At 45.3% G+C, this 27,417-nt stretch overlaps 1 protein-coding gene across 1 annotated transcript; it reads left to right on the top strand.

Moving 5' to 3' along the window:
- The first annotated feature begins 352 nt into the window (after positions 1-352).
- LOC113009507 (pectinesterase inhibitor 10-like) lies at positions 353-25,569 on the top strand. The gene is made up of 4 exons (XM_026147822.1): positions 353-450; positions 24,651-24,927; positions 25,100-25,220; positions 25,301-25,569. Exons 1-4 carry the CDS (start codon positions 353-355, stop codon positions 25,567-25,569), a joined length of 765 nt encoding a protein of 254 aa, XP_026003607.1.
- Positions 25,570-27,417: the final 1,848 nt, after the last annotated feature.

Genomic DNA, 27,417 nt, shown 5'->3' with positions numbered 1-27,417 from the left:
CAGTGAGTGGTTTTGCTATAAGTCTGAATAGTTTTAGAGATTGTGCTACAGGAATCACAGTTAGGGTTTAAGCATTCAGAAAAAACTGTAAGAATGGAGAGCATGGAGGGAGGTTGAGTGCCATGAAGGATGGGTGGTCTGTAAACCAGTTGCGGACCAAAGCAGCCCTATGGAAGCTAATATTGTCCCATATGATGACATATCGGGTCTGCCCTGGTCTCTGAACAGTGAGCATGTCATGTAAGGTGTCCAGGAATGCAATAATGTGTGCAGTGTTGTATGGGCCTATGGTTGCATAATGGTGAACAACACCATTTTGGCTTATAGCTGCAGACATGGTTATGTTACCACCATGTTGTCCTGGGACATTGATGATGGCACGGTGTCCAATAATGTTCCTGCCACATCTCCTGGTTTTACTGAGGTTAAAACCGGCCTCATCTACAAAAAGTAGCTCATGTCCCATTGCATCTGCTTCTAGTTCCATCACTCTCTGGACAAGACAAAACAAATGCAACACATCAGGCCCATGCACAGCACTACAGTATGCACTTCCAAATTCAGAACCAATGACACTAGCTTACCTGCACGTAGTCATATCGCAGTTGCTTTACACGTTCTATGTTTCTCTCGAAAGGAACTCTGTAAATTTGCTTCATTCTTATTCTGTTGCGCGCAAGTACACGACTTAGTGCAGAAATGCTTGCACTGTGTATATTTTGAAAGATGGTGTCATTATCAATTATGCGCTGCTGTATTTCGCGCAGTCTTATTGCATTATTGGCAATCACCATGTTCACTATATGGGTCTCTTGCTCTGGAGTGAACATTCTGCCTCTGCCCCCAACATCTGGACGTCTAGCAATTCTGTAAAGTAACAATTTCAGTATTTTTGCATGTATGGTACTGTTGTGTTTCTCATTAGAGTATGGCAGTGCTACAAAGTACTTACCGATTCTCATTTTGAAATGTCCTAATGATGCTTGCCACAGTGTAGCGGCTCAGTTTAGGCTGAACCCGTTGGCCAGCTTCCCTCAGGGTCATCCCATGGTTGATGACATGGTCCACTATTGTAGCTCTGATGTCATCAGTTATTCTGTTTCTTACTCTTCTTACCCTTCCTCTTTCCCCTCCTCGTCCTCTTCTTGCTCCTCCTTGTCCTCTTCCTCTAACTTCCTCTAACCCTCTTGCTTGTTCACCTCCACGTCCTCTTCCTCCAACTTCTTCACCTCCACGTTCTCTCCCTCGGCCTCCTCTGATTCTCACTCTTCTCACTCTTACTGCTCCTTCCATTGTACTCCACATAGACAGCTTACCTGTGGCCTGTTTATAGTGCTTAGGCTGATTGCAAAGTGGACTAATTATCTAAAACAGTTTTCACATGTGAACGTGTGCCAGACAGTTGGCAAAATAGTGTTAATGATAGCCATACATGTGTATAATTTTGCTTGGAGTGTGTTGGAAATTTGGTAATTGAGTGTAAGCAGTGAGTTGTGTTTAAAGATCTGCAAAAAGAGTGCTGTGCAGTGAATTGTGCCTACAGTTTTGCAAGTGTGTGTTACAAAATTGCAAACTGAGTGCAAAGCAGTGTTTGTGCTTTTAGTTTTGCAAACTCAGTGAGTGGTTTTGCTATAAGTATTAACAGTTTTAGGAATTGTGCTATAAGAATCACAGTTAGGGTTAAAGCCTTCAGAAAAAACTGTAATATAGCATCCACCATCTCCTGCTTGCATATTTCTGAAAACATCTTAGTGGTGTGGCAGCCACGAGTGAGCCAGCCCTGCAAACACTGTGGATGGACGATGCAGTGGACAGTGGGAGGAAGCATCCTAAAGCTCTCTTTGCAGACCACCCTGTGTGATTCTCCACTCGCTGACCAGAAAAGACAAACCGCAGGTCTCAGTTGCAGCACCCCCTCCATGTCTGATCTTCAGCAACACTGCCAGAGACTTCCTGTAATCTATTACAGTTGTTCAAGAAACGGTCCAGGAACAGGTCACTCGGGTTAATCCTGTGTGAACAACTGAAAATATTGTTTTTCCATCTTTACATACTGTGTATTTGAAATATTCATGTTTAATTGTTATTGTTATTTATTTATTGCTATCAAATAAATATCCATGTAATATTGTTCAAAGTTAGCATTATGTTCATACATGTTAAAAATGCCTGTAAATCAAATTGAGTTCAGTGACAATTACTGTTTGTTTGAATCAATTTATTAATAACATAAAACCTTTAAACTAATGCAACACATATAACAATGTAACAAATATATTCAAATAAATAAATGTCTCAATACATAACTCATTTGGGAACTAATCTTTCTAGAAGTGAACACAGTCTGTCCATCCTCTCCCTGCTCCCCTCTCCTCAGCCCCTCTTTGCTGCCTCATGTCCTCTCTGATGAGGTCTAGCAGCTCATCATTCCTGTCTCTTTTCCTCCTTCTCCCTGTCGTAGGTGGCTGAGCCGCTTCGTCATTGCTGTCGTTTTGGTCACCCACTGCTGTGCTTGGCCCTGGGGTGTCCTCAGGGAGAGAGGACATTAGGACAGGAGGCTTAATGGAAGGCATCTGTCCTATCACCTCATCCATGAGGGCAAACTAGGGCCAAGTAGCAGCAGTGGGCTTCCCACTGACTCCCTCTCCTGAGCCTGGATACTTGCAATCCTAAAGGCAGAGGAAATCAAAAATGATAGCAGGCAAATAAAAACACCACAGTAACTCTTAGTAATTGCACATTTATTAACTTGTGTTCTTAAGAATTATCTTCTTGATAACACACATATGTACTTTGTATTTTGAGTTATCTCATGTCTTCTGGCCTGCAAGGGGGTGACTTTCCCCTGCAGGCCCATCTTCTCCAGAATTGTCCTGACCACAGACAACAAATAAGAGAAGAAAGGAAACCGTGGCAACTATGTTAATCCCTAAATCAAAAGTTTTCACAGCAGAACACCAGAGGAACACCGTCTGGACATCACAGGTTCTGTACAGCAGCGGTCCGTGAGTTGTTTGGTACCGGGCCACGAGAGTTGAGGCTCGAGCCTGTGAAATTTATGGTTTTCTGGGTTATTATTGTTGACACGGTTTCCCTGGGTCTTTTCCCTTGTTGTAGCTGTGTGTCTTATTTTGAAAGAAATATTTACACATTACCATAGCGACCAGAGAGTATTAAGCGGCAGAGAGGAGGATGTTACTCTCAATGTTGAGGCATTTTCAGGATGACGCTGCTAATAAAGTTACACAATTAGACAGTACATTCACGTTTATTATATTTACAAAGTACCACAGTTTTTGTCTTGGTCGGATCATTTTATGTGGTTGTATTCATCCGCGATACCTTAAAGGTCGCTCTGTGTCTGACATAAACAGGTCTGTGGTGCAAAAAAGGTTGGGGACTGCTGCTGTACAGCATGAGGGTTAATAGGACTGCACTCATATGAATATGATGTGTTAATTTATTTATTCTTGTACATCCAAGCCGTAGTGGCCCAATTCTTCACCCCAGTGAAGAGGTGATTGTTTTCTCCTCGTTTTAATAAATTAAGCCGTTTGGTCTTTGTTCCCCACAACATGTCACCAATTCGAAAAAATCTAAATTAGCTGTATGTAAGTGGCAATACATGAAAAATTGCGGGACCCGCGATACAAGCTGGTTTACGGTTATTTTAAATAAAAGAAACATGTCTATGCAGATGCCCAAAGCTTAACAACACAACAGCTATAACAATTTAAGTTTTGTACAACCAGATGTTCATATACTTACATTTGAAAGTGTTTTCCTCTCCTGCTTCGACCACCATCGTTATCAGAAACAAATCTCCTCTATGACCCGCAATGAATCCTGGGATATAGTAGGACATGAAGGATACATCGGACCCATCCTTAGAATTCAGGGCAAATTTATGCTGCTCACCCCTGTCCTTGGTTTCTTTCTTTATTCCTTTCACTGCCTCGATCACCTGCTTCGACACTCATCCGCAAACATCCTTTATTTCAACACATACGCACCATGCGCTCAACGGCAGCACATTTACATCAGTCAGACAGCGCACACAGTCATATAAGATACACACACACTTAAGCCAAGCCTACTCATATTAGTAACTATGCATACACAAAGTCAGACTCAGGGAGCATCTCGCCACACATTTTTTCTCTCTCTCCTTCTCTTTATTTATGAACAAGTGACGTATTCTCTCCACCTGTCTAAGCGACGCACACAGCATACATCCCTAGTTATACACAAACATCTATGGGTACACTGAGGTTCATTACATGGAATATAAATGGAGCTGGCTCCAGAGAAAAGAGGTTAAAAATATTTAACCAACTCAAAAAACTACAGGCAGATGTTGTCCTTTTACAAGAGACCCACAGACCTCTTAGAGGTTCGAATGAACTTAAAACACCTGAGTTTCCCAATGTGTTCTCAGCTTGTTATAATTCTAGACAAAGGGGAGTAGCAATTTTAATACATAAAAATATTGATTTCACAGTACTCGATACAGTTATAGATCCAGAGGGCAGATTCTTAATCATTAAACTATCTATACTTGATACAAAGCTATGTATTGCAAGTGTATATGGTCCAAATGTTGATGATCCCTCATTCTTTCACGGTTTTTTCAGTGCACTCTCTGAACACTTAGATGGCACACTTGTTCTTGGAGGCGATCTCAACCTTGGACTAAATGAAGACATGGATAGGCTCAATACAGCGGGAACTCAGCGTAATTGGCAGTCCACAAATATAATCAAACAGTATATGAGTGACTTTGGTCTTTGCGATGCATGGTGCTCCCTTCACCCCACCAGTAAGGAATATACTTTTTTCTCACATGTCCACCACTCCTACTCTCGTCTGGATTGTTTTTTGGTCGGCAGCTCACTGCTGAACGACATTTCAGACACTGAGATTCACCCTATAGCTGTCAGCGATCATGGTCCTGTATCTTTAACACTAATGCACAAGAATAATACTACGCCAAGAAAAAAACTGGAGATTTAATATATCACTACTTAAAGATGAAGACTTTATTAAATATTTTAAAAAAGAGTGGACTTCATATTTAGACTTTAATGACACTCCCGAAACATCAGCTTCTGTTCTATGGGAAGCAGGGAAAGCTGTGATGAGAGGTAAAATAATTTCTTTCTCATCACATAAAAAGTAAAAAGAAAACAAAAATATTCAGGAATTAGAAAAAAAACATCAAATCACTAGAAGAAGCCTACGCGTCCCACCAAGATCAGGAAACATTGAACAAAATACGCAAAACAAAACTAGAATTAAATGAGATAATTGATAAAAAAAAAAAAAAATTCTTAGTACAAAGACTACGCCTACAAAATTATGAACATGGTAATAAATCCGGTCAATTTCTAGCAAACCAGCTAAAAATAAATAAAGAAAAAACAACTATATGTGCTGTTCAAGATTCATCTGGGAACACAATATATGATCCGATACAAATAAACAACATTTTCAAGGATTTCTATAAAACGTTGTATTCACCACAAATAAACCCATCTAAAAAAGAAATTGATCAGTTTTTGGACAACATAACTCTTCCAAAATTATTAGACACTCAAGCAATGGCACTGGATTCACCACTGACACCAGGTGAACTCCAGGAAGCCCTGATAAGTATGCCCAATAATAAGGCTCCAGGTCCAGACGTCTTTCCTGCAGAATTCTACAAAGAATTCTGGTTGATTCTAGCACCAGTTTTCTACAGAACGTTGTTGGAAATTAAAGAAAAGGGCAGACTTCCATCAAATATGAATTCTGCAAACATTAATCTCCTGCTAAAACCAGGCAAAGACCCTGTATATCCCTCAAGCTATCGTCCAATAGCCCTTATAAATGTAGACCTTAAAATAATCTGTAAAGCTCTCTCAAAGAGACTGGAGAAAATAACCCCCCTCTTAATTCATCCTGACCAAACTGGTTTCATAAAAGGTAGGCACTCATCAACAAATACACGTAGATTACTTAATTTGATAGACAGAATTCAGTAATTAAGGGCATAAAATGCAAGAACGTGGAACATAAAATCAGCCTTTATGCGGATGATGTGTTACTCTTTCTCCAAAATTCACAAACCAATATCTCTGGGGTGATTGAATTGATAAACTCTTTTGCAAGAATATCAGATTACTCAATTAACTGGTCAAAATCTACAGTCCTACCGATTAATTGCTCCCTCCATAATTCCTCTTCTACACCACTGCAATCGGGAAATATAAAATATTTAGGTATTAATGTTTCTCCCAAGCTTGCAGATCTAACTAAATTAAACCATATCCCACTTTTAAAGAAGGTAGAAGATGATCTGGCTAGATGGAAATGTCTACCCATATCACTCATGGGAAGGGTTGCCGCTATAAAAATGATGGTCTTACCAAAAATAAATGATTTATTCTCAATGATCCCAACTAAACCGCCACAAGATTGGTTCAGATCGCTAGATTCATGTATGTCCAAATTCCTTTGGAAAAATAAACCCCCACGTATAAGCTTAAAAACACTACAAAAGACCAAGGATAAAGGAGGACTAGAACTGCCTAACTTTCAGCACTACTTCTTAGCCAACAGGCTTCAGTTTATCTCAGGATGGCTAAAACATACCCTCTTAGATGAACCTTGGCTAGATGTAGAACAAGCACTTTGCAATAATCTAGAGATCTCAGACCTACCATTTATCAGCTCAAACATCCAACGACATGAATGCTTTAAAAGCATCAACATCAGCTCTTCTCTGACAGCATGGTGGGAGTTTCTAAAATTGACGGCGTCTTCATTAATCCCATGCAAACGTACACCTATCTGGAACAACCCTGACATATTACAAAACAATAATATGATAAACTTTTCAGATTGGAGTGGTAAAGGAATCAAATATTTAGAACATATACTAGAAGGAACAGAATTTATCTCATTTGACGGACTAGTTACACAATATGGGATCAACAAGAAAAGATTTTTAGAATATCAACAAATTAAATCCATAGTAAAAAAGAAATTTAAACCGGGTCAAGTTGAACTACAAACACCACCAAGTGTGGTTCAATTTCTTACTCTTAAAACCCCCAAATTACTATCCAAAATATACAGAATGCTTTCTAAAACAGATGAATCAATATCACTTCCTATTGCAAAATGGGAAGCGGATTTATCAGTTAACTTAGACCTAAACTTCTGGTCTCAGATTTGCTTAAAAACCTTTCATCTAATTAGAAATCCCAGTCTTCAATTAATTCAATACAAAATATTACATAGAGTGCACTATACAGGTCATCGGATGTTCAAGATGGGCTTTACGTCTACCAACAACTGCTCACACTGCCAAACCAATTCACCGGACAATTATATCCACGCTTTTTGGTTCTGTCCACCAGTTCAGAAGTTTTGGCGCGAGATATGTGAAGACTTATCGAAGTGTCTGAAATGTAACATTCCAACTTCCCCCTTAGTGTGTTTGTTGGGCAGCTTAGATAATGTCACTTCAGAAAAGAATATCGCCCATATGGTTTTCACTGCCCTATGCATAGCCAAGAAAACTGTCCTCATGAACTGGAAAAATAAAAATAATCTTAATTCTAACCAATATAGAAATTATCTATTAGATTACATTAGTCTTGATACAGCCTCTGCCACCACATCAGATCAATTGCTCTGGGCTCCTTTGATCAGCTCCATCACCTAGTGGGGGTGGGGGGTCATAGTTTGGTCCCGCCTTCACTGTTGTGATTGGTGTGGGGGTAGGGACAGGCTTAGGGCGTCGGGGGGTTCCCCGGAGGCATCTTCCTTGGGGGGCTCAACCCGGGGTAGCGGTCATGTCCGGTTAGGGGCTCTGTTGGCTCTCAGGTGGCTGTTTCCTCGCGGCTGCGTGCAGCGGGGCTAGGGGAGGGTCTGTGCTGACGGACGTGGGTTACTGACCTGGTAGCCTGGCTGCCCCTGGGTGGGTCCGGGATGGGCGTGAGGTTCTGGGGGCGCTCCGTCTCTGGGCTGGGGCCCGGGCCGGGCCTCGGGGGCTTAGGTCCTGGTTGGTGTGTTGCCGGGGTTGTGGGCGGGTGGGTGCATGGGGGCCCAGCCCTGGAGCAGGGTGCCGCCGGTGCATCGAGCCACCTGGGGGGCTCTTCAACTGGTGGGGGAGATTGTCACATCTTGCAGGAGCTTTCCTCTCCTCGGGAGCTCTCTCTGCAGGAGGGGGAGATACAGGAGAGGTGGAGGAAGATCTCAGCCTGGGTGTTTATTGTCTTATGTAGTCTGGAAGATGAGTGGATGGTGGGGTGGGTGCAGTTTTCTCTGTGGTGGGGTTGGGTGGACTGTCCTGGGCTCTGTGGGGCCGGGAGGCGCTGCTGCACTGGGCCCCGGTCTGGATGGGCCTGGGCCCCCTTTCCCTGGCGGGTCGCGGAGTATGGGGGTGCCTACTGGGGTCAGCGGGGGAGCTGGCCCCAGGGAGGGGTCACTTGCCCCTCCCTTCCTTCCCTCCCCATCTCCAGGGTGCAGAGGAGGTTACCCCCCCCCCCCCCCCCCCCCCTCTGTCCCCTTCTGGCTCAATTTTATCCCACAACTTAGACATTCACATTACTCACACTCTCATTACACATACATATAGGATCTTGGGGGTGGGCACGATACACGGAATCCAAAGTACCATCAGTGTGTACACCCCACCCCTGGCGTCGTTGCCCACCTCTCAAGGTTAAATACACGTAGACATTGAGGGCTAGCAGGAGGGACTATGCGTTTACCTGCTGCTCTCTGGCAGATAGCTCCATGCCCTCCTGGGTTTTAAATAATAATAATAATAATAATAATAATAATAATAATAATAATAATAATAATAATGGATACTTTATTGATCCCCATGGGGAAATTACTTGTTTTTCTCTGCATTTGACCCATTCACTCAGTGAAGCAGTGGGCAGCCCACTAAGCAGGCGCCCGGGGAGCAGTGTGTAGGGACGGTACCTTGCTCAGGGGTACCTCAGGGTAGCCGTTAAGTGGATTCGAACCGCCGACCTTCCGATCATGGGGCGACCACTTTACCTACTGAGCTATCCCTGCCCAAATGCACCTTAGAACACACATGCATCAACACTACAATGAGCAGCTGGAGGGAGGTTTGGAGTCTTCTCTCACCCCCATTCTCTGCGACCTGCTGGAGCGGGGGGGCTAGGAGGAGGAGTTGGCCGTCCGACTGCGGTCTGGAGTGTGGGGCCTCCCTGCTGCTGCGGAGTCGGGGCGGTCTGCCTCCCCCCACCGCAGGGAAAAGGGTAACACCACCTGGGTCTGGGTGCAGTTCCCCCTCCAGGGGCAAGGGTACCTAGACCCGGTTTGTAGAGTAAGCTTGGGGAGTGTGATCGTGTGTACAGCGTCTCTTTATGTCTGTCTCCACGTTGGTTGAGCGTGGAGTAAGCGCATATGAGAGCATGAGGGTGGGAATGGACGTTTGTATCTGTGTGTGCCTGTATTTCTGTGTCTATATGTCAGGTTGGGTGTCAGGCGCCACCTCTCTGGGGACATCTTAGGCCCTCCAAGGTTTGGAGGCCTATCTCCCCCTACCACCACTTCCCTGCCAGTGGCGGACTCCCTCAGACATCGGTGCGTTGGTGGTTCTTTGTGTCCGGGGATGGGCATCCGGGTACACAGCGGCTCACTCCTTGGCGGCCGCTTATCGGGGCCTGGAGCCTGGGGCTCGCTCGGGCCACTTCGGAGGTGGGGTGCCCCCGGCCTCTCGGCCTGGGGCTCGGTCACTCAGGCACGGCTGGCTGCTGGCGGAGCTCACGGGCGCGTCACTGCAACTCCCCCTGGCTTCTGCTCCGCGGCTGCTGAGTGAGCCCTCATCTGGGACTCTCCTCAGCTCTTTCTGGGACAGTGGCGCGGCTGCCCCTCTGTTGGTCTTCCTTGGTCTCTTGTGTTCTGAGGGACTCTGGATGTCTGGAGTTTTGATCTCCTCCATACCTGCTTCATGCCCTGGAGGACGGGGCTGTGGCCCCCCCACACCCTCTAGCAGATCATTACATGAAGGAACCTTTTAAAAAAAAAAACAAGCGCGTCCATGCTCACAGGTATACACACGGGTGATCACACCCACAAACTACACCCTTTTTGGCTTCTACCTCAAAGCACACTGTGTTCTGTTGATCTTATGTGCTGCACAATAATGTTTAATATTTAGTATTTACTGTCATATTCCCATATATCATTGTGATGTTGTTTATTCTTGCACTGGAGCGGTTCGCAGCCGAGTGTGAAGCAGCGGGAATGAGGATCAGCACCTCCAAATCTGAGGCCATGGTTCTCAGCCGGAAAAGGGTGGAGTGCCCACTCCGGGTCGGGGATGAGTTCCTGCCCCAAGTGGAGGAGTTCAAGTATCTCGGGGTCTTGTTCGCGAGTGATGGGAGAAGGGAGCCGGAGATCGACAGACGGATTGGGGCTGCAGCTGCAGTAATGCGGACGCTGCACCGGTCCGTCGTGGTGAAGAGGGAGCTGAGTGTAAAAGCGAAGCTCTCAATTTACCGGTCGATCTACGTCCCTACCCTCACCTATGGCCACGAGCTGTGGGTAGTGACCGAAAGAACGAGATCGCGGATACAAGCGGCAGAAATGAGCTTCCTCCGAAGGGTGGCTGGCCTCTCCCTTAGAGATAGGGTGAGAAGTTCGGCCATCCGGGAGGGGCTCAGAGTAGAGCAGCTGCTGCTCCACATCGAAAGGAGCCAGCTGAGGTGGTTCGGGCATCTGACAAGGATGCCCCCTGGGCGCCTCCTGGGTGAGGTGTTCCAGGCATGTCCCACCGGGAGGAGGCCCCGGGGCAGACCCAGGACACGCTGGAGAGATTATATCTCTCGGCTTGCCTGGGAACGCCTTGGTATTCCCCCGGATAAGCTCGAGGAGGTGGCTGGGGAGAGGGAGGTCTGGGCCTCTTTGCTTAGGCTGCTGCCCCTGCGACCCGGCCCCGGACAAAGCGGATGAAAATGGATGGATGGATGGATGTTGTTTATTCTATTACTCTTGTTCTCTTCTGCTTGTTTTCTTTTTTCTTTCTCAGCAGGTGATCCAGGTGATTGATATATGCATTTTTTATTTCTTTCTTTTTTTATTTATTCTGCTCATTCTGTTGGTTTCTGTTTTTTGCCCTTCTCCCCCGTCCCTCTTCTCAGCTGTTTCTCTTTCCCTCTTTCTTTCTCCCCTTCTTTCCCCCAGTCAAGTCTGTCCCGTATTCAGTAAATGAAAATAAAATAAACAATAAAAGGTGAATCAAATGGACCATTACGGCAAGGCTGGGATGGTCAATTTGGTAAAGTAAATCCGTTGGGCATCTTTCTTTGCCTTTAGACAACAATTCTGATGGCAAAAGAGCCAAACGGGACAGGCAAAAAAAAAAAAAAAAAAAAAGAAAAGTTCCGGATGCTTTAAACCTGGATGAAAGTGAAAAATCTGTTTTAATACTCCTGGAAACCACCTGTGATTTGGCTTGGAAGCAAAAAAAAGGCTAGGTCACCGTGACTCCACATGAGAGCCACTGGCAGACTGAGAAAGGTTAGACTACTGGCTCCTCCGGCCCTCCACACATCCTCATACAAGAAACACTTAACCTTCTTGGTGTGCAAAGCAGAGGTCGTGCTCTGAGTGTATTTTAGTGGGAGATACGCGGTAGAGGGGAATAAGGAAACCCTCAAGTAAAGAGGAATACTTGTGCGCTTGTGTGTTCTTGAATGTGTCTGTCATTAGCACATTAAATGACAGAGGAAGTCCATCCATCACACATGGCATGGCTGGAGAGGACATAACCGCCAGTGGAGGTGTAATCACTTCCTGGCGCCCGATGCTTTGAGCACATGTACGTCCAGGAGTTGGTAAGATCACATGCTAATTGGTCGTGACTGTTTCCTGTGGCCTCGTTGAGACCTTTAATTGGCCGGTGAGTGATGGGCAGCTGGCTGGTGAGATGCCGCTGAGCCGTCTGGATGATACGAATGCGTCTGTGCTTCGAAAGGCCCATCCCTCGGGGTCAATTCAAATGTCATAACTCGACGGGGACTGATGGATCGTGAAAGCGATCAACGCAAATGGAAGCCTCGTCTCACTGTCTCATTTTGTAATTACCGTGTGGCCAATATTTCTTAGAACAAATGTGGGTATTGTGTTCCTGAGCCGGATGACTCACTCAGACTTTACCAGTCAAAAGAAAGAAAAAAGAAAAATAGGGCTTCGCTCCTAATGAGAACACAGCTATTTGAAAACAGTGACAGCAACTCTATTGGCTGGCAGAACTGCAGAGAACATTATAGAGTAATTAGTTCTCTGAAGATTGCTTCTTATGTAACATAGGGTGTAACATACTAATGAACAATAATAATAAAAAAAACTTATCTGAATAAAAGAGTATACACCCGGTGGCCTCTAAACTTCCCAGGGAAAATCTGGAGGTAAACAAGTTGTTCAGAAGCCTATAAATAAAGTAATTAATTCCTCAACTGCTCCACTGGAGCTCCTTCACGGTCAAGCTGCAAAGGAGTGAGTCGGCATCCTCGCCTCACCCCTCCCCTACCCGCCCAACACCAGAGCTGTAAATAAGAGAGGGAGAGAGAGTGGCTCTGAGCCAAAACGCTCTGGTTGGAGGCAGGTGTAGCCGGGCTATGAAAAACAAGAAACATAAAAAGCTTTTCGTGTGAGAAGAGAAGGGGAGATTTCAAGGGGAAGGCGAGTCAAGGGGAAGCGTTGTAGCGACAGAAAAAGGGAGCGAGGAGAACGGCGGGAAGGAACGGCGGAGGCGCGTCGCGACTGCCCCCTTTATCAGCTGATATATATGCATGAGGATTTCCTCATCATCTCCACTGTCAATTTCCCGTCCCTCTGGAAAAAGAAAAAGAAGAAAAAAAAGAGAAGAAAAAGAAGAAAAAAAAAAAAGAAAAAAAAAAAAGAATTCAGGGCAAAGAAGGACGCATTTGTTGCCACATTTTGAGCACTCTTTGAATTCGGACAGCCTTCGTCGCGTCGCCGTGACATCATTGCCTCCAAATGTGGCATTGGCGCATCCTTCCCCTGAATTCGGACACAACTAACTCTCAAATTCGCGGAGAGGTAGGGCGCATTTGTCGCAACATTTTGAGCACTCTTTGAATTTGGACAGCCTTCGCCGCGACGCTGTGACGTCATTGCATCCAAATATAGCATTTTAAGCATCCTTCCCCTGAATTCGGACACAGCCACAGACTCACACGCAGGCATTGCAACAGAGGGAACAGAGACGTGGAACCAGGACAGACACTGACTGGACACGGGGATATCGCAGACAGGGGAGACAGCAACTGCACAGAGACATAAACCATAGAAGAGAACTCTAACAAAGAAACCCAAGATTAGAAATGATAAATAGTATAATAAATTCAAAACCCTGGGTCAACGACCCAGGCATCCTAACACAGTTGTGTTTGAACACAATAAAGTTATTTGAAAATTAACTGTGTAAACATTCATTGGTACAACAGGTCGCACCTCATGAAAACTATAAAAGATACTTTTTCTAAACTTTAGGAAATTGATTGGCAAAACAAAAAAAAATATGTTGTGTAAACTTTAGGAAATACATTGCCAAAACTAAAACTAATACCTTGTGTAAACTTTAGGAAATACATTGCAAAAACAATAAAATATGAGTTAAGAAAAAGCACAATTATTAATTTTGTAAACACAAAAACAGTAGCTGAAGCAACTTTTCTCCTAAACTTGAAATTATAAGTTATCCATCAGAACCTAAAAACATAAATGCAGTGGGTTGCCTTGAGTTTTTAAGCTTTCGCAACGTTTTTTTTTTTACAGTGTAGACGAAACCAAAGCTGCACCAGGTGAGCTACAGGTGCAGAGGTTTGCTTGATTAGAATATGTAGTAGGAATTGGTTTTCAGAGCCAGTAAATTTCATACATCATTTCATCATAAAATTCAGTTTGGTATTTGTTATATGATTCATACTAATGCTGCACTGATGTTCTCTCTCAGTTTTTTCCCACTCACATTTTTATGTGGTGACTTGCAGGAAGGAAAACCACAATGGTTATCATTTAGTAAAATCATTCTGTTAAAAAGATCCAAACACATCAAACACACACTTTACTGGTGAAAGTAACACTTTAAAAAATGCCTTATAAGTTTAATAATTGTGTTTAATATCACTCATGCATCTTATAAGTCTGTAGCTTCCTCCCTCTCCTAATACACTGCTGCTACACCTTTAAGTTTAAAAATAATGCTTTATGGTTTTCTTCACTAATGTTCTTAAGCTGTCACCTTGTCTACATGTTTTTTGCAACTTCGTTATCTTTACCACATCACAGCACTGTTTTTGTAATAGTTTGGTGCGTTGCTTCCTCCCGCTATACACAAATAAAGCCAAAGTGGTGCAGCTGTCTCGCACTGTTCAGAGTAAGTTACTGAAAGAGAGTGTGAAGAGGAAGATTTTGTAGACTTCTTCAGCCCATTGGTCCAGCATTTTGAGTCCACTTGAAAAAAACCTTAGACACCTGACAGTTTTACTTTGATTCTCTCAGCTGCTGACTCAGTGCTATTTAAGGGTTTGAGAATAAAGGCAGAGGCATTAGACCAGCTGTGTCCAACTCCAGACCTCAAGGGCCGGTGTCCTACAGGTTTTAGATCTCACTCTGGGTCAACACACTTGAATCTAATGATTAGTTTATTATCAGGCCTCTGGAGAACTTCAAGACATGTTGAGGAGGTAATTTAGCCATTTAAATTGGCTGTGTTTGATCATGCACACAACTAAAACCTGCAGGACACCGGCCCTTGAGGCCTGGAGTTGGACACCCCTGCTATACACCTACCTCCACTTTCCCCACAGAGGTCCGAGGGATCTTTCAGGGATGGTGAACTGATTGGTCAGTTGGTGGTGATTTCATACCAGCTCACCTAAATGTGTTTTAGGTTCACAGCACAAGTTACCGTGGTGATTTACCCTGGTAAAAAAAAAAAATACAATAACAAATCGACAAACACCTTAGCATAGAAAACCCAGTCTTCTCTCACCCCCATTCTCTGCGACCTGCTGGAGCGGGGGGGCTAGGAGGAGGAGTTGGCCGTCCGACTGCGGTCTGGAGTGTGGGGCCTCCCTGCTGCTGCGGAGTCGGGGCGGTCTGCCTCTCCCCACCGCAGGGAAAAGGGTAACACCACCTGGGTCTGGGTGCAGTTCCCCCCTCCAGGGACAGGGGTACCTAGACCCGGTTCATAGAGTACGCTTGGGGAGTGTGATCGTGTGTACAGCGTCTCTTTATGTCTGTCTCCACGTTGGTTGAGTGTGGAGTAAGTGCATATGAGAGCATGAGGGTGGGAATGGATGTTTGTATATGTGTGTGCCTGTATGTCTGTGTCTATATGTCAGGTTGGGTATCAGACGCCACCTCTCTAGGGACATCTCAAGCCCTCCAAGGTTTGGAGGTCTATCTCCCCCCACCACCACTTCCCCTGCCAGTGGCGGACTCCCTCAGACATCGGTGCGTTGGTGGTTCTTTGTGTCTGGGGATGGGCATCCAGGTACACACCGGCTCACTCCTTGGCGGCCGCTTATCGGGGCCTGGAGCCTGGGGCTCGCTCGGGCCACTTCGGAGGTGGGGTGCCCCCGGCCTCTCGGCCTGGGGCTCGGTAACTCAGGCACGGCTGGCTGCTGGCGGAGCTCACGGGCGCGTCACTGCAACTCCCCCTGGCTTCTGCTCCGCGGCTGCTGAGTGAGCCCTCATCTGGGACTCTCCTCAGCTCTTTCTGGGACAGTGGCGCGGCTGCCCCTCTGTTGGTCTTCCTTGGTCTCTTGTGTTCTGAGGGACTCTGGATGTCTGGAGTTTTGATCTCCTCCATACCTGCTTCATGCCCTGGAGGACGGGGCTGTGGCCCCCCCACACCCTCTAGCAGATCATTACATGAAGGAACCTTTTGAAAAAACAAGCGCGTCCATGCTCACAGGTGTACACACGGGTGATCACACCCACAAACTACACCCTTTTTGGCTCCTACCTCAAAGCACACTGTGTTCTGTTGATCTTATGTGCTGCACAATAATGTTTAACATTTAGTATTTACTGTCATATTCCCATATATCATTGTGATGTTGTTTATTCTATTACTCTTGTTCTCTTCTGCTTGTTTTCTTTTTTCTTTCTTAACAGGTGATCCAGGTGATTGATATATGCATTTTTTTTCTCTTTCTTTTTTTTTTCTGCTCATTCTGTTGGTTTTTGTCTTTTGCCCTTCTCCCCCGTCCCTCTTCTCAGCTGTTTCTCTTTCCCTCTTTCTTTCTCCCCTTCTTTCCCCCAGTCAAGTCTGTCCCGTATTCAGCAAGTGAAAATAAAATAAACAATAAAAGGTGAATCAAATGGACCATTATGGCAAGGCTGGGATGGTCAATTTGGTAAAGTAAATCCGTTGGGCATCTTTCTTTGCCTTTAGACAACAATTCTGATGGCAAAAGAGCCAAACGGGAAAGGCAAAAAAAAAAAAAAAAAGAAAAGAAAAAAAGAAAGCATAGAAAACCCAGGGTTAACCCTAAAGTTGCTTGGAAAAGCCAAAATCCTGCTTTACAGCTCTGGTACAGCTCTGAGGTGTTGCTGAATTTTCTCAATGATCCAAATGTTTCCTTCACACACCTGCAGGGGGAAAAAAAAGGCAAACTTAACCAAGCTCTTAAACAGCAGACATCTTTTCAACACTTTTATTCTGTGTGTGTGTGAATTTTACACTCTGACCTTGAAGAAAAATTCAAAGCAACAGCTACAGCGGCCTGTCTCTACAAGCTCAAAAAATTAAATGATCTTCTTTCAATAAATCTTTAATTTAGGGACTATAGGTAAATTATTCACTGTCATACAGGCCGTTTCAATTATCACGGGGAAAACGTGAAATGTGTTTTTATAACCTAGTCCTGCTTTAAACTTCTCCACAGCGTTATTCCCGACCTGTCTGGTGTTTTCTTAAGCTTCATGATGTTTCTTTACAAACCTCTGAGGCCTTTAAAGAGATTATACTGAGATTATAGTACACAGAGTACACACAGGTGGTTGCAGTGAATTTTGTTTTTGTGATATCAGTAACGGGGTTGAATACAAGTGCACACTTTTCTGATTTTTAGCTGTAAAAAAGAATTTGAATTTAGTTGTCAACTCTCTTAAGTGGTCAATTCAGTGACTGCCCTGGTCCTGAAGCTTTTGTACCTGCTTAGCTGTTGTACCTGCAAAACAACCCCAAATCTTTATCCATCCACCAGTGTGCTGAAGTTGGCATGGTGTGTTTGGTTTTTTCTTTTAAAAAAAACGCTAGGACCTGTGCACAACGCACAGGGCTTTGTTCCAGAGGTCTTGTGTTTTCTAACAACTGCATTTTTGGAAACATAACCTGTTTTAACATGTTCTTTATAGGGAGATGACCTTTTCTACGGCAACAGTTTTGAACAAGCCATACTAATCCAGTGTTTTCTGAAAAAAAAAGCTGCACCCTTTTTGGAAACAAAGGTGAGAAAGTAGTCTGGCTGTATCCACTGGATGGGGTTTAATAGATTTTTGTCTAGTTGTTCTAACTTGTCTGATGTATTTTCCTGGAAGGCTTAAATCCCTGCCATTTCTAGGAATTCTTTACAAAATTGCACTTAGTTTAAACAGCCTGAGGGAAAGGCTTTGTACAAAATTTGACCATGCACCAAATGTTTCATTTCACAGAAAGTAGGAAGCAGATGAAGTTGTGGTTTTGTTGGCTTAGACAAATGTTTATCATCGTAACTGCCGTGCAGTGACAGCTGTGGTTGGATGAACAAAAACAGAAGTGAAGAAAGAACTTCTTTTTCCTCACACATCACTTCTTTATGGTTTCAACGAAACTTTATTCTTTCATGAGTTATTTACAAGTTTCTCTTTGTTCACAGCCATTAACATGTCGAAGAGGTTAACACGTGAGGAGCAGATCGAAATTGTGTCGATATCTGGTGAACGCAGTAACCGGGTCATCGCAGCAGATTTCAATGCAAGACACCCTACGAGACCACCCATCTCCCATGCTACAGTCAGCAAACTGCTTGCTAAGTTTTGTGAAACTGGTTCAGTGTTGGATTTGCCAAAATGTGGACGCAAGAAAACTGTCACTAATGAAGAAACATCGGCGGCTGTCCTAGCTTCATTCAGCAAGAGCCCACAGCGTAGCACTCGCCACATATCACTGGAGAGTGGCATTAGTCGAACATCCCTTGTTCGACTATTGATATTAGCGGATACGGATATTAGCTACTCACAAATGGCACCCTTACAAACTCCAGCTACTGCAGCATCTCAACGAGGATGACCCAGATCGCCGCACAAAATTTGCAGAATGGGCAAAACAAAAACTGGAACAGGACCCTCAGTTCACAAAGAAGATTTTGTTCAGTGATGAGGCAAACTTTTATGTGAATGGTGAAGTTAGCAAACAAAACCACTGCTATTGGTCTGACAGTAACCCACATTGGATGGATCCCTCCAAGACTGTTGGAACAACAAAAGTGATGGTTTGGTGTGGTTTATGGGGTACAACGATAGCGGGTCCATTCTTCATCAATGGAAACCTCAAGGCCACTGGATATTTGAAATTACTACATGATGATGTGTTTCCCACTTTATGCACTGAAGCTGGCACGTTCCCCGAGTTTTTCCAGCAAGATGGTGCACCACCACATTCTGGGTGCCAGGTCCGAGCATTCCTAGATGAACAGTTTCCTGGAAAGTGGTCAGTTGAATGGCCCCCAAGGTCTCCTGATCTGACCCCCTTAGACTTTTATCTTTGGGGTCATCTGAAAGAAAGTGTCTATGGTGTGAAGATACGAGATGTGCAGCATCTGAAACTACGGATACTGGATGCCTGTGCTGGCATTTCTCCTGCAGTGTTGCTATCAGTGTGTGAAGAGTGGGAGAAGAGGGTTGCATTGACAATCCAACACAATGGGCAGCACATTGAACACATTTTATAAGTGGTCAGAAACTTGTAAATAACTCATGAAAGAATAAAGTTACGTTGAAACCAAGCACACCATTGTTTTTCTTGTGACATTACCAATAAGTTTGATGTGTCACATGGCCCTCTTCCTATTGAAAAAACAAAAGTTGTATCCAAGATGGCCGACTTCTAAATAGCCACCATGGTCACCACCCATCTTGAGGAGTTTGCCCCCTCACATATACTAATGTGCCACAAACAGGACTTTAATATCACCAACCATTGCCATTTTATTACGGTGTATCCATATAAATGGCCCACCCTGTATAGATAATTCTGTACATTACTAAAGCTTGTTCGATTTAATAAATATCAGTCACAGAGTATTAGTTCTGCAAATGTTCACAGAGCAAAATCTGGCGACTAAAACAAAAATGATGTGCCAGTGTGTAAACTAATCAGATGTTGCCAAACTCTGCAGGAGTCATGGTTTCTTTCTTTTTCCAATGCCAGAGCAAGCCCTGATAAAATATAAATTTCTTTCTACTGTCGTTTTTAGTTCTTCTTCTTTCTTTGTGTTTTAGAATAAGTCATCCCTTTCCTGTCGCTTCTCCTTTCCTCGCCATTTTGTCTGTGTTAATCATTGTGCCTCTTTCAGTTTATTTACTTACTCCGTTTATTAGTTACTCAGTTTGCTTTCTGCATTTTGACTAAGACAAATATAAATACATGTATGTAACCACCATTATTATGAGTAGACTGACTATTATCTGAAATGATATCTCAGACTTTCGTGTAGTACATTTTGTGTACAGCAGGGGTGTCCAACTCCAGGCCTCGAGTGCTGGTTCCCTGCAGGTTTTAGATGTGTCCTTGATCCAACACAGCCAATTTAAATGGCTACATTTGATTTGATATACCTTTATTAGTCCCACAAGGGGAAATTTCATAAGGCTGCCGACCTATTGCACGCAATGGCGGCGCCATCTTACCCTCCGACCATACATACTTTACACAAAAACATCACATGGGGACGACAGGTCAGAGAGATATAACAATGGAAAATGCACCACATGATGAAAGATAAAGAGAAAAAAAATAACTCCCCCCAGACTGAGCTCCAACAGGGAGATCAGTTTGAGAACAGCAAAAAGCACCTCTGCACATAGCACATGAAAAAACTCTTAATACACCAAAGAAACACATGACAAGCAACAGGGGTGGGTAAAGGGTGAGAGACAGCCTGTGCGCAGGTCTCCTTGATCCACCGTCAGCATCGGAAGGGAATAAGCGTCGAAGGCGTTTGGAGGGGGGATGAGTGTATGTCTGCATGTGTATATATGTCTGTGTGCGTGTGTGTGTGTGTATGTGTCGAGAGTTCAGCTGAGACAGTGTCCTTTGCCCTGCCAGGCTAAGTAAACAGTCTTCCAGCCAACCCAGGTGGCCTTGCATAGAATCGGAAGAACAGTCTAAACACAGTCCATTATCAGGGTGTTGTTGTTCTGCTCCAGCCTAGAGGCTGGCGCCAAAGGGGTATCCGCATGAAGTGATGGTGTTTTTTTTACTTTAGTGCGAACAACTCATATGAATTTCAAAGCTGTTCTGACACTGGTCTCTCAAAATCTCCCGTTGGAGAGCTGCGAGCTTCGCCTGATGTTATCAAACTTGCACTCTGTGATGTTGTCATTCTTGTGCTCAAAGAGCCGATTCTGAGAACTCACGACCACAGTGAGCTCCCCAAGATGTCATCCAATTTGCGCTCAGAGATGTTATTCTGAGTATTCACAGCAGCCGTAGCCTTTCCAAGATTTTATCCGTGCTGCACTCAATGAGCCCATTTTGAGAAACTCACGCCTCTTCACCTCGTTCCAATCCCAGCGGGCAGCCTTGTGGGGTTTCGAACAGCCGGTTCCGCTTTCTTAATTCTTCGATAAGTCAGGGCCAAGCCAGCTCCGATTAGCCAGAACCCTGTTACCATGTGTTAGGTTTTGTATTGTTGATTGTCATTTATGCTTAGAAATATTTAACCATATATGCTTAGAGGTGTATAATCAATTGTGTAGTGATAGGATGTGTGATCTTTAGCAGGCTACAAAGGCTTGGTGTGCATTCGCACACCTACATCCTGGGAGCATGGGAAGAGGTCGTACCTTGTTTTATTGTTTTATGGCAGGATAGACGTGGCTATATCTGTTTTAGGTTAAGTGCCTTTTATTTAGATGAACTGTTGGACCTCCAGACCAGCAAATTTGGGAAGTCATTTATGGGGTCACCCTCTGATCCCCCCCCCCCACACACACACACACACAGGCAAGGTACTCTTTGTTTGTATGTAGACATCGTATGTTAATGAACCTATGCATATTCATGTAACCTCAATAAAAGAGTAGTGTTACGGGGGAGCGGACGAGAGCAACTGGGGTCAAGCGAAGGAACGGCGTTTGTCAGGTTCTCTCCCGTGCACGAGAAACATGAAGAACTTTGCCTACTTCGTGTCTTGCTTGCTGTGTAATTATATTGTCTTCAATGTTCCAGCGAATAGGTTCAAGCTACAAACCTTTCACCATGGTTCCGAATAGGTAGATATCTTCAGCACTCAGGCTCACCCAAGCCCAAACTTCTCGTTGAGAAGGGGTTTCAATTGCATTCAGAGACCAGGTGATCAAATCCATAATTCTCTTTTAGGTTTTAGAGAACAGACTGTGAGAGAGTGTTCCAGGGAAAAGTAATACAAAAAACATGAGACCTCCTCCTCAACAAGTCTCACAGTTCTCCAGACGCCTGGTAATAAACTAATAAACTAATCATTAGAAACCTAGTTTCATAGAAAGTAGGAAACTAGGTTCCTAGTTTCCGGGCCATCATCTGGATTGTTCTTAAAACAGCACTGCCTGCCAATCTCTGCCAGTTCATCTTGCTACTCATGGTGGTAACTCAGCCTTCCTTGTGTTCGATATTCATGCTCCCCTTTTTTTGGGTTAACATGTTTTGCATCTCCAGTTCTCTCCAAATCCATCTCCTGCCGTGCTTGTCAGCAGCGCTGGTTCTGTTTCCACCCTAGTTCTCTTGTCTTCTTGCAAATTAAGGATTTCACACTCTGCTCTTTGGCCGACCTGCCCTCTGCTTCAACGGTGGATCTCTCCCCCCTCTGGACCCCCTGGAACCTGGATTGATCTCACTCACATAATCCACCATCCCCTGAACACTCTCACGGCTACCCCTCCTATGCCGACCGGTCTGCATCGACAAATAAGCACATGCCTTCCACAAGTACTACTTACCTCAGCCCTTTTTCTCATTTCCCTGTCCAGTGATACTTCTCTCCTCTGTTGCAGAAGTTCCTGCCTGTGGTATCCTTGTGTTCTGCGTGCCCGAACATTTCTCCATTCCCTGGTTTCCAACAGCCCCCGTTCATAGTTTCAGTTAATATCCATGCTCTTGTTTAAGATGATTATTTATGTGACTAAATCATGTAAATAGTTCTGCTCTTGGGTCCAAACTTCACTCACGGTTCCAGTTTGTATCAGATGTGAAGAATTGTGGCAGTAATTAAGAAAATAAATTCAGTCATTAGACAACAAATACACTTGGTAATTTACATGAAAAAAGCTTAGAAATGTTCAGCTTTTCTACAATGTAGAAGTCATTTTACAGGAAGCTGGCTTCTCAGCATACTGCATATCTATGATATGTCATGTATTTTCATTCCCTGGGAAATGACATCAGTTTCCACATAAACACAATGAGAGTGGCAGCAGCTTTTCTATTTATGGTACCATAAACATGAAAAATAGCATAGCTTGTCTCTGTCACTCTTGCTATTGTCTCTACGACATTTCAGGGTCAGATCTAGATGACTAGGACTACTGTTATCCAGGCAACCAAACACGTTTAAGAACACTTATCTCTGTGAAAAGATGCTCTAAATACGTAAATGGCCTGTATTTGTATAGCGCTTTTACTTAGTCCCTATGGACCCCAAAGAGCTTTACACTACATTGAGTCATCCACCCATTGGTGATGGCAAGCTACATTGTAGCCACAGCTGCCCTGCCAGACACTGGCACCACCGGGCCCTCTGACCACCACCAGTAGGCAACAGGTGAAGCGTCCAAGGCCCAAGGACACAACGACCGAGACTGCCGGAGCTGGGGCTCGAACCGGCAACCTTCCGATTACAAGACAAACTGCCAACTCTTGAGCCACGATCGCCCCGTTACATGGTGTGCAGGACATTGCTCCATGCCTTTAATTAAATGTTGCATAAAAAAAATCAGATTTTTATTGTTTATTGTTATTATATCTGTGAAGGTTCTCAGTCATCCAGGTCATCGTAGTCAAAGGAGCTTGCAAAGAAAAGCGTCTGGACTTCTTTAAGTTACTTGAAGACGTTTCACCTCTCATCCGAGAAGCTTCTTCAGTTATAAGGTCAAATGGTGGAGAGTCCCAGATGTAAACCTAGTGGGAGTATCCCCCACAGAGGGACAAAAGGACCCCCTGATGATCCTCTAATCGCCAGAGCCAAGGTGTGAAACTGGGTGTGGGTTCCAATCAGCCAGAGTTTCGGGTGAGCTCATTGTGAAACCTGGCCCCACCTTATCATGCGAATTCCTGAGATCAGGCGTCTGGGAAGGGATCTCAAAACTGGATTATAGATGGCAGAGAGTTGGTGTCGTAAACCACCGCCTCTGTTCAAACATGGTCGCTCACAGTGGACATAGATGGCTTCTTTCACTCCTCTTTCAAACCATCTGTCCTCTCTGTCCAAAATGTGAACATTGGCATCCTCGAAAGAGTGTCCTTTATCCTTAAGATGCAGATGGACTGCTGAGTCTTGTCCTGTGGAGGTGGCTCTTCTGTGTTGTGCCATGCGCTTGTGAAGTGGCTGTTTGGTCTCTCCAATGTAGAGGTCTGAGCATTCATCGCTGCACTGTACAGCATACACCACATTGTTAAGTCTGTGTTTTGGCGTTTTGTCTTTCGGGTGAACCAGTTTTTGTCTGAGCGTGTTGCTGGGTCTGAAATGCACTGGGATGTCATGCTTGGAGAAAACTCTCCTGAGTTATTCTGATACACCGGCTACATAGGGGATGACAATGTTGTTGCATCTGTCTTTCTTATCCTCCCTCGCTGGTGTCTGATCTTCTTTTCTGTGCCTCTTTGCTGACTTTAAGAACGCCCTATAGATGCCCTCCAGATCAAGATCAGCCAGACCCTGCAGGAACTGGAAACCCTTCTACCCTCTCCAATCTTAGAAGAGGTTTACAAGTTTGTGGACAAGGCTCAGCGGGCCCAACACTCTAAAGGAAAAGAAAGACAACGCAGGAAATTTCACACCTTGCTTTCAAAAACACACACTCCTCATCCTGAACCTACACAACCCAGAGAAGAAAACACACCTGAAGTCAGTCAGGAGAAATGGGTTAAGAACTTTTCAGACAGGATTCTCACTGAACCTGAAAAGAGAGTATTAGCCAAAGGACTCAATTTTGCCATTTCTCCACAACAGTTGCCCATAGTGGACCTCATCACAGCCACAGAATCTGCCATACGGATTAATAAATTATCACAGACAGAAGCAGAGCAAATCAGGATGAAAGTCTCAGCCACGCTCTCCGAAACCAAACAAAAGACAAGGAGCACGAGAACAAAACTGAGTCCACAAATCCACAAAAAGAGTTCAAAACAGGGAGGCAAAGTCCAAAGAGGCCAGAAGGTCGACTCGCGAGGTGACAGCACAAAAGTCCAGTTTGGCTGTTCCGGGGGCCGGCCGTGTGGAAGACGGCGGCAGCAGAGCGGGTCCGAAGGCCGGCTGCGTGGAAGACGGCGGCGGCAGCAGAGCGGGTCCGGAGGCCGGCCGCGTAGAAGACGGACCAGGAGAAGCCGAGGCCGACGCTGGACCGGGCGACGTTGAAGGCAATGCAGAGCTACAGTTAGCGTCCGCTGAGCCAGAGGTCCCCGCACCTGCTGGCTCTGCATCTGTCTCCGCTGGGGGTTCAGGAGGACCCCTCCAGCCACTCCTCGTCTCCGCTGGGGGTTTGGGAGGACCCCTCCAGCCGCTCCTCGTTTCCGCTGGGGGTTCAGGAGAACCTCTCCAGCACCTCCTCGTCTCCGCTGGGGGTTCAGGGGAACCTCTCCAGCCGCTCCTCGTCTCCGCTGGGGGTTCAGGGGAACCTCTCCAGCCGCGCCTCGTCTCCGCTGGTGGCTCAGGTCAGCCCAGCCAGCACCTCCTTGTCTCCGCTGGAGGGTCCGAGGGGCCCGTTCAGCCGTCGCCTGGTCCGGCCTCTGCATCAGCTGCACCCACGCCCGGTCCGGCCTCTGCATCAGCTGCACCCACGCCCAGTCCGGCCTCTGCATTGCCTTCAACGTCGCCCGGTCCAGCGTCGGCCTCGGCTTCTCCTGGTCCGTCTTCCACGCGGCCGGCCTCCGGACCCGCTCTGCTGCCGCCGCCGTCTTCCACGCAGCCGGCCTTCGGACCCGCTCTGCTGCCGCCGTCTTCCACACGGCCGGCCCCCGGAACAGCCAAACTGGACTTTTGTGCTGTCACCTCGCGAGTCGACCTTCTGACCTCTTTGGACTTTGCCTCCCTGTTTTGAACTCTTTTTGTGGATTTGTGGACTCAGTTTTGTTCTCGTGCTCCTTGTCTTTTGTTTGGTTTCGGAGAGCGTGGCTGAGACTTTCATCCTGATTTGCTCTGCTTCTGTCTGTGATAATTTATTAATCCGTATGGCAGATTCTGTGGCTGTGATGAGGTCCACTATGGGCAACTGTTGTGGAGAAATGGCAAAATTGAGTCCTTTGGCTAATACTCTCTTTTCAGGTTCAGTGAGAATCCTGTCTGAAAAGTTCTTAACCCATTTCTCCTGACTGACTTCAGGTGTGTTTTCTTCTCTGGGTTGTGTAGGTTCAGGATGAGGAGTGTGTGTTTTTGAAAGCAAGGTGTGAAATTTCCTGCGTTGTCTTTCTTTTCCTTTAGAGTGTTGGGCCCGCTGAGCCTTGTCCACAAACTTGTAAACCTCTTCTAAGATTGGAGAGGGTAGAAGGGTTTCCAGTTCCTGCAGGGTCTGGCTGATCTTGATCTGGAGGGCATCTATAGGGCGTTCTTAAAGTCAGCAAAGAGGCACAGAAAAGAAGATCAGACACCAGCGAGGGAGGATAAGAAAGACAGATGCAACAACATTGTCATCCCCTATGTAGCCGGTGTATCAGAATAACTCAGGAGAGTTTTCTCCAAGCATGACATCCCAGTGCATTTCAGACCCAGCAACACGCTCAGACAAAAACTGGTTCACCCGAAAGACAAAACGCCAAAACACAGACTTAACAATGTGGTGTATGCTGTACAGTGCAGCGATGAATGCTCGGACCTCTACATTGGAGAGACCAAACAGCCACTTCACAAGCGCATGGCACAACACAGAAGAGCCACCTCCACAGGACAAGACTCAGCAGTCCATCTGCATCTTAAGGATAAAGGACACTCTTTCGAGGATGCCAATGTTCACATTTTGGACAGAGAGGACAGATGGTTTGAAAGAGGAGTGAAAGAAGCCATCTATGTCCACTGTGAGCGACCATGTTTGAACAGAGGCGGTGGTTTACGACACCAACTCTCTGCCATCTATAATCCAGTTTTGAGATCCCTTCCCAGACGCCTGATCTCAGGAATTCGCATGATAAGGTGGGGCCAGGTTTCACAATGAGCTCACCCGAAACTCTGGCTGATTGGAACCCACACCCAGTTTCACACCTTGGCTCTGGCGATTAGAGGATCATCAGGGGGTCCTTTTGTCCCTCTGTGGGGGATACTCCCACTAGGTTTATATCTGGGACTCTCCACCATTTGACCTTATAACTGAAGAAGCTTCTCGGATGAGAGGTGAAACGTCTTCAAGTAACTTAAAGAAGTCCAGACGCTTTTCTTTGCAAGCTCCTTTGACTACGATGACCTGGATGACTGAGAACCTTCACAGATATAATAACAATAAACAATAAAAATCTGATTTTTTTTATGCAACATTTAATTAAAGGCATGGAGCAATGTCCTGCACACCATGTAACGGGGCGATCGTGGCTCAAGAGTTGGCAGTTTGTCTTGTAATCGGAAGGTTGCCGGTTCGAGCCCCAGCTCCGGCAGTCTCGGTCGTTGTGTCCTTGGGCCTTGGACGCTTCACCTGTTGCCTACTGGTGGTGGTCAGAGGGCCCGGTGGTGCCAGTGTCTGGCAGGGCAGCTGTGGCTACAATGTAGCTTGCCATCACCAATGGGTGGATGACTCAATGTAGTGTAAAGCTCTTTGGGGTCCATAGGGACTAAGTAAAAGCGCTATACAAATACAGGCCATTTACGTATTTAGAGCATCTTTTCACAGAGATAAGTGTTCTTAAACGTGTTTGGTTGCCTGGATAACAGTAGTCCTAGTCATCTAGATCTGACCCTGAAATGT

Source organism: Astatotilapia calliptera, chromosome 17 (assembly GCF_900246225.1).
Source record: "Astatotilapia calliptera chromosome 17, fAstCal1.2, whole genome shotgun sequence".
Lineage (NCBI taxonomy): Eukaryota > Metazoa > Chordata > Actinopteri > Cichliformes > Cichlidae > Astatotilapia > Astatotilapia calliptera.
This window is presented reverse-complemented; position numbering and strand designations above follow the sequence as displayed.